Here is a 14,246-nt window from a genome sequence, read left to right on the forward strand (position 1 = left end):
GTTACAGACCCCCGCCCCTCCCTATCCACTGTAAACACATCACTTTAATCTCATCCTGGCAGTGGTTTTAATCTTGTGGCTGATCAGCACACACACACACACACTTCCTAAAAAACAAGATCGTTTACTTACTCCTCACTCCCTCTTTCTTAGTCTCTCTCTTTCTCGTTCCTGACTCTTCATATCTCTCTTCTTCTCCCTGTCCTTCTGACTCTCTCTCTTTCTCTTTTCTGCCTCTCTCCCTCTTTCTCGTTTTCTGTCTCTCTCCAGCTTTATATTCTGCCTCTCTCCCTCTTTCTCGTTTCTGTCTCTCTCCAGCTTTCTCTTTTCTATCTCTCTCCCTCTTTCTCGTTTCTGTCTCTCTCCAGCTTTCTCTTTTCTATCTCTCTCCCTCTTTCTCGTTTCTGTCTCTCTCCAGCTTTCTCTTTTCTATCTCTCTCCCTCTTTCTCGTTTCTGTCTCTCTCCAGCTTTCTCTTTTCTATCTCTCCCTCTTTGTCATTTCTGTCTCTCTCCAGCTTTCTCTTTTCTATCTCTCTCCCTCTTTCTCGTTTTCTGTCTCTCTCCAGCTTTCTCTTTTCTATCTCTCTCCCTCTTTCTCGTTTCTGTCTCTCTCATCCTCCCCCCCCCACCCCGGTTCTCTGTGGTTTCTGTATATGATTCCTGTGCTGCACATGACTTCAAATTAAGAGAAGCACATTGAGGTGTGTATGTGTGTATGTGTGTGTGTGTGTGTGCGTATGTGAGAGATTTGCATCAGGAAACGATGCTGCAGCTGCTCGTGTATACACACAGACGAGCGTGTTCCTTCACCTACATTGTGTGTGTGTGTGTGTGTGTGATGGAAACTTAAGTTTGTGGTGTGGAGAGAATTCAGGCTGTGTGTTTGTGTATGTGTGTGTGTGTTTGTTTGTGTGTGTGTGTGTGTGTGCGCACTTGGTGCTGGTGAAGAAACGAGACACAATGGTGGTCCCTCAAACCACATCCTAACTGAGAGTACAGAAATATAGACTCTGTGGACACCTCTTATACTGCATGAGTCAGCTGTGCAACACACGTTAACTCCTGGTGATCCAGAACTAACCCCCAACTTCATTAGCTCACCTCACTGGGGGCTGAATGCAATCAAATCCTCACAGAAACTTGCCACACCTTCCTGTTATTAAAATCTCTCCCTCTCTCTCTGTGTGTGTTCTGTAGTTCTCGTGGAGATGGGGAAGCAGAACAGTAAGCTGCGTCCTGAGGTGATGCAGGACCTCGTGGAGAGCACTGAGTTTTCAGAGGCCGAGATCCAGGAGTGGTACAAAGGCTTCCTGAGGGACTGTCCCAGCGGAGCGCTGACCATGGAGGAGTTCAAGAAGATCTACGGCAACTTCTTCCCGTACGGGGACGCGTCCAAGTTCGCCGAGCACGTCTTCCGCACCTTCGACGCCAACGGAGACGGCACCATCGACTTCCGGGAGTTCATCATCGCGCTCAGCATCACGTCCCGGGGCCGACTGGACCAGAAGCTGAAGTGGGCCTTCAGCATGTACGACCTGGACGGAAACGGTTACATCAGCAAGGCCGAGATGCTGGAGATCGTACAGGTGTGTGTGTGTTTGAGCCTTCACCATGACGGTGCAAGTCGGAACATACTGTACGTAAATAACATACTGTAAGCACCTACCCTCCTCTGTCCCGAGCTGCGTAACCGTGTATTCTTCCGCCGCACCGCGCACACCACACACGAAGTTCACGTTACGTTTACGACACAAAACCACTTCAGTCCAAACAAGGCTTTATACAGTAAATGGGAGACGCGTCATAACCACGAAACATCGTAAGTCAGGACTGACGTAACCCCAGGACCTCCTGTATTTATTTAAAAACAATACTGTGCCACGTTAATGAAACAACTCAATGTCCGGCAGAGTACTAATGTAAGCCAAAGAATATTCCAGACTGTTTATGGAATTATTTTGTGTATTTACAGCACTAAGGATGAAACAGAAACTAACAAAGGATTTTAAAGATATAAAATCTTCCCTAGAGGTAAAACAGTAAAGGAAATACGCAGTTCTAGTACAGCCTTGGCCACAGTTTACTGCCGAAATGGCGGGTACAACAAACGTCTCCACCGTGTGACGTCATCTGTCAACGACCGATATGTCAGTAGACTCTTTAAAGAGTGAAATAATGGGAGGAGGTTGGGGCCAAATGTAATAAAACATTCTGCGCGTTAACGTTAACGCGTTAATATAAACAGCGCTATAAATAAAACAGCGTATATCTCCTTATTCGAGTCCAGTATAGAGGAGCTCTGCTTTATTTAAAGGCTAGGCATTGTTCCCACACTGCGCCCAGCACTGACCGTTATTCCAGGTTCATTAAAAGGCTCGGGTTATTCTTTAACCCTTTACACTCTATCACTGGGACTGGAACTAATATCTGACGCGATAACATTCACACTCTCTTTAACGCCATGAACTGGACAGGTTTTGTTGGTGTCGTGTGCTGTTGCTATGGTTACACTTCCTGACTTTTGTTCGGGAGTGAGACCAACACGCACAGTTGAGCGAAATATCAGTGAAACCAGGTTTTTTCCTGAGACGCTAACTGAGAGGATCACCTCAGAGTCTTAGCCTCACTCAGGACAGAGTCTTTCTCCAGTGTGTAGAGAAACTCACTACGTAGTGTGGATATCTTACGATGTAAAAACAACCGGTCAACACTTCATTATAAATGTGACTTGACTTAATATTAATAGTTATTAATGAATGAATTAATAGTAATATTAGGGAAGGACAAAAGACCCTCTTGCCCTGCACAAAGGCTGTAATAGAATACACATTAATAATAATAATGATCATACAGAGAATAAGGTGTAAAATATCCTATACCAATCCATTAGAGCTTCACACAGGGCCCACCCCACCCTCTTCCTACCTGCAGCCACACAATTTCCATTGTTCCAGTCCTACAGCTACACCCTATGGTTGCTGTGGCCTTTTACGATCTGATTAGCAACCAGCCGCCCTTAACATCTACGGTTAATCATTGAGCCCAGCCCGAGTCCACAAACCACACACTGCATCACTAGCTCTTCACAGGGGTCATCAGGTAGGCACCTCCCCTCGTCAGTGTTTCGCTATTAAGCCCAAAGGAATACTCAACAGTGAAGTCTGGCGTCCCAGACCCACCTCCCTCCAAGCTAGACACAGTCATTCCTTACCCTTTACCATCAACAACCTTAAATCCCAACTGGCCTATGACTAAAGCTGTACCTAGCCCCACTGGCACCGTTAATGCATGCCCAGTGCCACCAGATCTTCACGTGCTACATCACCAACCACCACAACAGCACCTCTACAGAGCATTTCCCCAAGTAATCTGTGTTCTCCTGATCCACAACCACTGACTAGACCTTTCTGATAACTCCCTCACAGCTGACCTTAGTTTCTTATATGATGTATCTTATTACGCTTGAATACGTACATGTTTAATAAAACTGTAAAATGTATTAGAAAAGTTGTGAAGCTCCTGCTTCTCCATTTTTTATCACAGGCTGTTACTGAGAGCTTTCAGTATCACTTCATTACGGCAGTGCAGGGTATTCTTCCACCTCCACATCAGTCCACCCACCAACAGTACACACTCACACACACACACACACTTTTCCTACCTCTAAAAACCTACCTACAAACACTCACACACACACACCGCACCTACCTCAAAAACACCTACATATACATTACATCACATAATACGCTTCCAGAAATAAAGCACAACTCAGGAACACACTCAAGAGCCACACCTCGCACTTCCACCTCTCACTTTCTGCTCTCGCTCCTACACTTCAGCCCAGAAATGACGAGCCGAACTAATTCTTTAATACGTACAGTTCTCCTCCCTCTTCCTGTCAATGCAGTCAGTCGGTCACGACATGGCTGGTGTCTGAAATTTGCGTCTGTAGCTTTAGCATAGGAGCTATGTAATATAGCTAAAATAGCTAATGTAATATAGATTACATGCATTAGCATAGTGCTAATGAGCTATCTAAATCATCATAGTGTTAAGGGGTTTAGTAAGGGTATTGTTTCTGACACTGTATCACACCCCACAGGCTACAACTCATGTCAAACTGCAGCTAACACATCACCACTGGAGCCTGACATGCTTGGAGGAGAATGCTAACTGCTAAACGGTGCTAGGAGTGGGAAGGCCTCTAAAACACATCCAGAGAAAATGACGCCCAATGTGATTTCTTAGGAGTTCTGGCCACTGCTATGGCACTATTACAGACCCATAATCCCAGTTACATCTTTCTCTGTCTGCTGTGACACTGACAGAGTTTCGTAAATGAGGAACCAATCTTTAAGCCTACCCACCAGAACAGTTCCTCTGCTCCGAGCACAGAGAAACCGGGCTCAGTGGGTTAGCGTTCTCCTGGACCATTTATTACACACTTTTCTCAGATTAGTTCAGCCCCACAGTGGACAATGGGTTTTAGATTTCCACTTACAGATGGCTGTGGCATCACCAGGGATGGACCTCGTGGTCTCACCGTCATAGGAGCATGTCTTACAGAGCTGTTCCACTCTGGAGTCAGGTTTCAGATCTTATCTGTTTCTCCATTTCTTAAAGATAAGGGCAACTGCAGTTTTCAAATTATGCAAAACATTACAAACAAAAACTTATGCAACAGTCTGTTACTGATCTGTAAATGTGTGTCTGTTCCAGTGGTGTTTCCACATGGGCACTGTTCGGCACAGAACACCTACAACCTGTATTTCAGCCGTCATCAGTTCAGACAGATCAGTAGAGTTTGTTCCTTCCTTGTTGCAGTGGAGTCTTTCGTCGGCCACCGATCCAAGGAGCGTTTGAACCTCTTCAAAAGACCACGGCGTCATTTTACGAGCTGCTGTCGTGAGTCGGATAAAAACAAACGTGATCTCTGCTGCAGCTGGAGATTTTACAGATGGAGAGTTGGTGCTGGTCGTCTGCGTTGCGTGGCGTAGAGTGACGACTCTCTCTGGACAATCAGCGCTCTGCAAGGTTTACACGCCACGGTTTAGTCCCTACTCGACTCGCTCTGAACCACGAGAGAACAGCCACTAAACAAGAACCCGCTTCCAGAACCAGGACCTGATGTAACTAACACAGAAAAAGCAGTAGAGTTGGTGCTGGTCGTCTGCGTTGCGTGGCGTAGTGTGACGACTCTCTCTGGACAATCAGAGAGGAGCTGAGCCGAGAACAGATGCTGTGCCATCTGTTGGTTGGTTCCACATATACGACACTACGTTAACATCGGAGCACTAAACTCAGCTGAAGTTTATTGCAATCCTTTCCAGTCACTAACAGCTCAGTTGGTGGAAACCATGTTTTAAATGACATTCCAGAAAACATTAGGAATCATATCCGGCCAGAATTGGAAACTCGAGGTGTGTGTCCCAAACCACACATTCAAACACTTTCACACACCATTTTAATTCCCACGTTTTTGATGGTTTCAGATGTTCCTCTATCACACCTGAATCAACTCCAGCTCATTACAAAGCTTGGTAAACAGGTTTACGACCAGGAAAATCACTCAGACCGACACAGAGCTGTTCCCCAGAGCGGAGAGCAACTCAAAGACAAACAGCTGCCTCCAGAACTCAGAAAGCTTCTCTGCAGACTCTCGGCTGAGATTTATTCCAGCGATCAGAGCCGAGTTCAGAGAGGAGAGAGCAGTTCCGAGCCGCACGGGACTCATTTCAGACAAACAATTAACTGCAGCAGCAGCAGCAGAAGAGCTGAGTCAGATCTACAGCCCCCTGAGCAGGCTCCCAGAGCGGGGAACTGAACACAGATACTGCCTCAGAGGGAGGAGGGGGTGGGCTGATGACACACTGGGTTTACCATGATCAGAAGAGAGAGCACAACAGCCTCTAAACACATCGTCCTTTACCTCCCTGAGAACCAGCATCGCTCCAAGACCAGGATCCCCCCAAAAAACACCACTGCTCCTCTTCTGTTTCTTCCATAACCTGTCTATAACTTTCAGAACTAATCTATAACCGTGTAAATAGTGGGCATTTCTGAGATGGTCCATGAGTGGCTTTGGCTCCATGTTCCTTGTGAAGGGGGAGAAATGCTGGCGCCCTTCAGGAAACTCGTCTCGTTTGTCGCTCATCATCAAGGACATTTTCTCGGCTTGTGTCCCTGAATACGTTTGTGTTTACTGAAGATATTTCGCAGGTAGAACCACGTCAGAAAACTAATTTCTCTCTCTCTCTCTATCTATCTCTCTTTCTCTCTCTATCTCTCTGTATCTCTTTCTCTCTCTCTGTATCTCTCTCTCTCTCTGTATCTATCTTTCTCTCTCTCTCTGTATCTTTCTCTTTCTCTCTCTCTGTATCTCTCTTTCTCTCTCTCTATCTCTCTCTCTCTGTATCTCTCTCTCTCTCTCTATCTCTCTCTCTCTCTCTCTCTCTCTTTCACTCTCTCAGGCGATCTACAAGATGGTGTCCTCAGTGATGAAGATGCCGGAAGATGAGTCCACGCCTGAGAAAAGAACAGAGAAAATCTTCCGCCAGATGGACACAAATAGAGATGGTGAGCTTAACTTTCACCCATTTTCCTGCTCTCTCTCTTTCTCACTCTCTCTCTCTCTCTCTCACTCTCTGTCTCTCTCTCTCTTCATGAATGTTCTTGTGGCTACCATCAAACGCTCACAGCAATGTTCCTCTACTTCTAGTGTAAAGCCTCCCCTAGCCCCTCATTTCAGAAGTGGGTGGCGATGTCGTAAATGTCTGACCCGAGTCCTGTGCTGTGTCCTCAGGTAAACTGTCTCTGGAGGAGTTTGTGGAAGGTGCGAAGAACGACCCGTCCATCGTGAGGCTGCTGCAGTGTGACCCCAGCAGCGCAGGACAGTAAACAGCAGCACAGCGCCACCCGGTGTCCCCCTCTTAATACTGCAGGTCTTCTATAACAACTCCATTAACTCAGATCCGATTCCCAGAGGAACATAGAGGAGGTGGGATTCTCCTGGAGATCAGACGAGAGGAAATCTGATCCAGAGTCAGATCCCGATTCAATTTCTTCTGCTCAGAAAAGTTAGGCCCAGTCGTGTGCACAGGTTTTGGCGCCCCTGGTTATATCACCAGTGACCTCGCTTTATTGACTGATATAAAAATTGTAAATGTTTTACAGTGTGGTCTGTGCAGAAGTATGGGCACATTTCATGCTTCATATACCTTTCACACAGTATGTTCAACTCCACACACACACACACACACACACACGTCTATAGTGTGTTCCCTGTGGAGGTTATCCGAATCCGAAATTTGCATACAACTGCACACACATTCCTCTCACACCGACAGCCGTGTGTGTGTGTGTGTGTGTGTGTGTGTGCGCATGCCTCTCCACTTCTTAAGAGGAAATGAACACTGTGAGCAGCAGAGGCTGTTTATAGGCGTCTAGATCTTTTCTGGTGTGTGTGTGTGGTTTAAAGAGGCTGTAATGTTAGAGCTAGGATAGATAAGGTCCTGAAAACGGCGAAGAGACAGCCCTGATTGTACCAATTAACCCTTAAAACAACCATACATTGTGTTTTTGACGAACACGTCGTCTGTACGTTTTTATACACAACTACTGTTGATTTCCTGAATGTATCAGAAATGTACAACTAAAACCATACGAACCTGGTCTGTACAGGTGTAAACTCAGCAGATCAATAAACAGGAAGCAGACAGACTACTGACATGAAAATAAACACAAACATAAACTTAGAAAACCCTAAAACACAGAGTTAGTCTGGGGTTATTCAAACTTTTGCACATGATTGAACGGCGTTTTTCTTAAATGCAGACGTTGCCCTTTGTGATGACTTTTATTACATTATTATTACCCAGTAAACAAGGGACGTCCGTGGACGTTCAAAGTAGTCTGTCCGTCAAGGACATATTTAAACGTCAACGGACGTCCAAATGCCATCTTAATAAGTTAGTTAAGTGGTGACCAATCGATAACGTCAGTGGACGTCCAAAACGCGTTTTATACAAGTAATTTATTTCGGGACCAATTAATAACGTCAACGGACGTCCAAAATATAGACGTCTATGTGTCGTCTTTTCAATGTCTGTGTTTGGAGGTCTTTTCAACTTTCATTTTCAACCTTAAGAGAACGTTGATTAGACGGCAGTCATTACGTTATTTCAACGTTGAATCAACGGCTAAATGTTTACTGGGTAAATCTATTATAGGGTACAAAGCTCACACTCAGTCTGGGAGTCTGTCTCAGACGATTTTTTACTTGAAGGTCTTTTTTTTGTTTGTTTTATTTTGTCAACTTTAAATACACCACCTAATTATTATTGAGCAGCAGTTTTCTTGTAGATCCGTGGGGTGCAGAGACACAGAAACACAACCCTCACCACCACCAGGAGACCCCAGTCTGAGCAGGTGTGAGAGACCTGTGTTTACCGTCGGCAGCACAGTCCTCAGACAGGGGTCGAGAGGTTTTTGCAGTGAGTTAGAGATTATTACATGGAAACTCTCCCAGAGCCTCGCAGATCACATGATGGATTTCCAAACAATTCAAGAACGAACTTCTATTTGATTTGCGCGGCCGTAAAAACGTCTCGCCTGGACCGGCACACGCTCTTCCAGTTGTTAATATTTAAAGCTACGTTTTCCGCTTCAAAACCGCGTTTTAAACACAGCGTGAAATATCACCACGACGTGAATACGACCCCAAAAATACTCTTTCACTGTGAATCAAAGGCTGTGTTTAACGTTAATGTATTCGTCTTACGTTCGTTTATCACCAAATGTGTTCGCTTTAGTCATATATCATAAGTGTGTTACTTTTTTAAGTAAAATATTACACTTGATTTTCACGATCATTAATTATCTGTATTTTAATAAATGTTTTAAACATTCTTTAAACTGATGGACATTGAGGACGCCACTGAAACTGAAAAACATCAGGAAATGTTTAAAATATTTTACTCAAAAAGCCTCGGTTATTTTATTTTATCAACTTTAAGAAGTCCATGTGAAAATGTAAATAAACCGTACCTTAGTGCTTTAACTAATCGGCTCTTTGTGAGGAGTTGTTGACTCTGAAGGCAGTAAATTTACCCTGAAATGAGAATCAGAGAGTTGGAGTCGTTACCCAGTAAACAAGGAACGTCAGTGGACGTCCAAAATGCGTTTTATACAAGTAATTTATTTCGGGACCAATTAATAACGTCAATGGACGTCCAAAATACGTCTAATAGTCGTCTTTTCAATGTCTGTGTTTGGACGTCTTTTCAACGTTAATTTTCAACCTTAAGAGAACGTTGATTAGACGGCAGTCGTTCCGTTATTTCAACGTTGAATCAACGGCTAAATGTTTACTGGGTAGTGATTAATATTTCGGCTCAGTTCAGTTAACTCCCACTGATTTGAAGAATAACTGAAGGACTGTGCGGGGCACCGTGCAGAATGTGGCCGTGTGAATTAAGCAGAGTTGTTTTCTTGGGTTTTTTCTGGGAAATCTATGGTGTGATATTCCAGGAGCCTCGGGGAGTTGATGTGGAAATAATCCAGTGTTTAATACAATTACAGATGAACGCATCATTTTAGGTTGACGTTTAAAAAGTGACTGTTTGATTGATTATTGATCACTGATCATGTGACCGCTCCGACAGGGAGGACATTCAACAACAGTGTGTTAGACAAACTATATCTAAAACAATATAAACATGAATATATATATATATATCTAGGTGATATTTATTCTTTTACTTGGCGATTGCTTGGTGGCAGGTGACTGTCACGTGACTAAAGAGATTTCTTTCATTTCTCGTGTATTTTTCTGTTTCAGTTCAATGCAAAGGTAATACCGTGTGTACAGTGTGTTCATATTTATGTAGGAATTGTGAGGATGGAGAGAAATGACGACCACATGTTTTCTGCTATGCACATTTTATACCCCCCCCCCCCCCCTTAAAGGAACTGATCAGTCAAACGAGCTCATCTACAGACCATTTCACACACGATGTCCATCGGCCGAGAAACGTTTGGAGTCTGAGCTTCCTGCTTCTGTACTTTTGCCCAGGAGCAGCTGCACATGAGCCTAAAGTGTCCATGTTCAGTGTTAGGCATTGGGCTAGACGGGTCTACAGCCCACCAGCTCTGGTCTGTAGCACAACACATAGAGGTCCATCTTTGTGATGAGTCGGAGTGGTGTCAGTGTCTGATGTGGCCGAATGCCATCAGCTCCTCACAGCAATGATCCAACATAAAACCTACAGCCTTCTGGAAGGTACAGAAGCTGTTCCTGTTGATTCCCACTTCAACAGGGCTTCAGACACAGTGAGGAACTTCAGACTCCAAACGTGTCTCAGAGGAAAAGTCCCGAATCTCCATTTATTGTCGTTCTTTTTAATATTTTGACCGAGCTGTGGTTTAAGACGAAGAGAACATTCACACGATGAAGCAGCAGTTATACTGACATCTAGTGGCCTGGTTATTTCAGAGATCCTGTAGGAAACCTATGTAAAACATGGCCACCCCCGTATGGGAGACCCCCTCTGTGGAGCATAAACGGAATCATTCAAATACGACAAAGCAGTTCCTTAATAAACCAGTTACACTTTATAGATGATCTCTTCTGTAACGACAGACCTCTCTGGTCAAAGGTGGGATCAGTGTAGACTGGATGTTTTGACCCGTTACTTTATAATGGCTGTAATTTGGAGTTTTGCGAAGGACACCCGTCGCTCTCCCAACGACCCACAACATAACCCCTGTGGGACCGTGTGTATAGTGTACATAGAGTGTGAACGTGGCTGAATCCTGATGTGAATATTGTCTCAGCTGCTGTTTAATGTTTACGCTGTGTATCTCCGGTTTTTCCATTTTATGCGCAGTTCAGATTCTATACTTCCATCAAAACACTTTTTCAGAATTTCCCCACACCTCCCAGAGTCATACGAGTGGTCAGTGGAGGGGAGTGGAACCAGACGTCGCTCTCCAAAATCTCACAGGACACACTGCTGTAACACACTTCCCTTCATTTGAGATCAAATGGAGAGGCACCTGTAGGTTACATTCCTCACACAGTGCAGGAGACTGACACGGTTCACCCAACTATCACTGTGTGATGAACTCTGCAAACCTGGGAGACGCCTGCGTGGTGTCCACGCGCCCCTCGCTCCGCCGTCCACCACTGGGTTCACGGCTCACACACTGAGTTAAGGGGGAATTCTGAAAACGTGGTGGACGTGTCCTGGTTTCTCTTTCAGTTCTGGACTAAAACAAAGCCACAGCTCCGGCGTCTTTGACTCTTTGCTTTGAATGCTGAGCATCTGTGGAGCGGTGTCTCGGTTCCGCCGATGTGTGTCGGGGTCAGCGACTCTGAGAGAGAGAGAGATCAAATGAGAAAGAGAGAAGAAAAAAGAGGAAGATGTATATTTTTTAATGTAAATGTGTGTACAGAGAACACGAGCTCAGGGCCGGGGGAGGCTTTAGAGAAGGAGAGGGAGCTGAGGGAGATTCAGTCGAAACAAACACACACAGACAGAACGTTTAAAAGAAGTGAAAAAAAAACCCCGATCTCTAAATAAAACGTGTGGCCGACAGCTTTCAGAGCGCCTGAGTGTGTGAAACTGTGGAGGTGTGAACCTTTAAAAATGTTTGTGTGCTTTTTTAAGAAGAAAAAAAAAAAAAACAAGAGTTTCCCTATAATTGTTTTTTTTATTTTGTTTGTTTCTGCTTTTCCGTCGGCGCCGTGTCGCTCCCGAATCGTACACAACAGCAGCACAGTGGTCAAAGTGCCAAATCTAGAGATCATTAAATGTACGAGGAAAACAAAGCCAGTGTTGTATGGGTTTCTACTGTGTGACTGTGAACCTGTCGAACAAAATGTCTGTCATCACCATTTTGTAGATTTTGTAACATGTACCATGTGTCCCTGTAGTTTCTAAAAAAAAACTGGTTTTGGTTATAAATTAAAGTCTTAAAAACTATTGTGTGTAAGTGTGCAGTTTGTTTAACTTTTCATTCATTCATTCATCTTTTATAAAAGCAGTCCGTGGGTGTCACTCACACCTGTGGACAGTTTCACACACACTCACCCAGTCAGTCACATAGTCACTCACTCACTCACACACTCACCCAGTCAGTCACATACTCAATCACTCACATACTCACCCAGTCACTCACTCACTCACACAGTCAGTCACATACTCAATCACTCACATACTTACCCAGTCACTCACACACTCACCCAGTCACTCACACACTCACCCAGTCACACACACTCACCCAGTCAGTCACATACTCACCCAGTCAGTCACATAGTCACTCACTCACTCACACAGTCAGTCACATACTCAATCACTCACATACTCACCCAGTCACTCACATAATCACTCACTCACTCACCCAGTCACATACTCGATCACTCACATACTCACCCAGTCACTCACACACTCACCCATTCACTCACACACTCACCCAGTCACACACACTCACCCAGTCAGTCACATACTCACCCAGTCACTCACACTCACCCAGTCAGTCACATACTCACCCAGTCACTCACACACTCACCCAGTCAGTCACATACTCAATCACTCACATACTCACCCAGTCACTCACATAGTCACTCACTCACTCACACAGTCAGTCACATACTCAATCACTCACATACTCACCCAGTCACTCACACACTCACCCAGTCACTCACCCAGTCACACACACTCACCCAGTCAGTCACATACTCACCCAGTCAGTCACATAGTCACTCACTCACTCACACAGTCAGTCACATACTCAATCACTCACATACTCACCCAGTCACTCACATAGTCACTCACTCACTCACCCAGTCACATACTCGATCACTCACATACTCACCCAGTCAGTCACATACTCACCCAGTCACTCACATACTCACCCAGTCACTCACACACTCACCCAGTCACACACACTCACCCAGTCAGTCACATACTCACCCATTCACTCACACACTCACCCAGTCACACACACTCACCCAGTCAGTCACATACTCACCCAGTCACTCACACACTCACCCAGTCACACACACTCACCCAGTCAGTCACATACTCACCCAGTCATATACTCACCCAGTCACACACACACTCACCCAGTCACACACACTCACCCAGTCACTCACATACTCACCCAGTCACTCACTCACTCACCCAGTCACATACTCGATCACTCACACACTCACCCAGTCAGTCACATACTCACCCAGTCAGTCACATAGTCACTCACTCACTCACACAGTCAGTCACATACTCAATCACTCACATACTCACCCAGTCACTCACATACTCACCCAGTCACTCACTCACTCACCCAGTCACATACTCGATCACTCACATACTCACCCAGTCACTCACACACTCACCCAGTCAGTCACATACTCACCCAGTCACTCACATACTCACCCAGTCACTCACACACTCACCCAGTCACACACACTCACCCAGTCAGTCACATACTCACCCATTCACTCACACACTCACCCAGTCACACACACTCACCCAGTCAGTCACATACTCACCCAGTCACTCACACTCACCCAGTCAGTCACATACTCACCCAGTCACTCACACACTCACCCAGTCACACACACTCACCCAGTCACTCACATACTCACCCAGTCACTCACATAGTCACTCACTCACTCACTCAGTCAGTCACATACTCAATCACTCACATACTCACCCAGTCACTCACTCACTCACACAGTCAGTCACATACTCAATCACTCACATACTCACCCAGTCACTCACACACTCACCCAGTCACACACACTCACCCAGTCAGTCACATACTCACCCAGTCAGTCACATAGTCACTCACTCACTCACACAGTCAGTCACATACTCAATCACTCACATACTCACCCAGTCACTCACTCACTCACCCAGTCACATACTCGATCACTCACATACTCACCCAGTCGGTCACATACTCACCCAGTCACTCACATACTCACCCAGTCACTCACACACTCACCCAGTCACACACACTCACCCAGTCAGTCACATACTCACCCATTCACTCACACACTCACCCAGTCAGTCACATACTCACCCATTCACTCACACACTCACCCAGTCACACACACTTACCCAGTCAGTCACATACTCACCCAGTCACTCACACACTCACCCAGTCACACACACTCACCCAGTCAGTCACATACTCACCCAGTCACTCACACACTCACCCAGTCACTCACATACTAACC

At 45.4% G+C, this 14,246-nt stretch overlaps 1 protein-coding gene across 2 annotated transcripts in view; it reads left to right on the forward strand.

Moving 5' to 3' along the window:
• Nucleotides 1-11,967, forward strand: part of ncaldb (neurocalcin delta b) — a 32,252-nt gene extending 20,285 nt beyond the window's left edge. For both annotated transcript variants that reach the window (XM_066674583.1, XM_066674584.1), the window contains exons 2-4: nucleotides 1,199-1,587; nucleotides 6,472-6,577; nucleotides 6,804-11,967. In XM_066674583.1, coding sequence (XP_066530680.1) covers nucleotides 1,210-1,587; nucleotides 6,472-6,577; nucleotides 6,804-6,898 — 579 coding nt within the window. In that variant the 5' untranslated portion in view covers nucleotides 1,199-1,209 and the 3' untranslated portion in view covers nucleotides 6,899-11,967. The remainder of the gene's footprint in view (nucleotides 1-1,198; nucleotides 1,588-6,471; nucleotides 6,578-6,803) is intronic.
• Nucleotides 11,968-14,246: the final 2,279 nt, after the last annotated feature.

Source organism: Hoplias malabaricus, chromosome 6 (assembly GCF_029633855.1).
Source record: "Hoplias malabaricus isolate fHopMal1 chromosome 6, fHopMal1.hap1, whole genome shotgun sequence".
Lineage (NCBI taxonomy): Eukaryota > Metazoa > Chordata > Actinopteri > Characiformes > Erythrinidae > Hoplias > Hoplias malabaricus.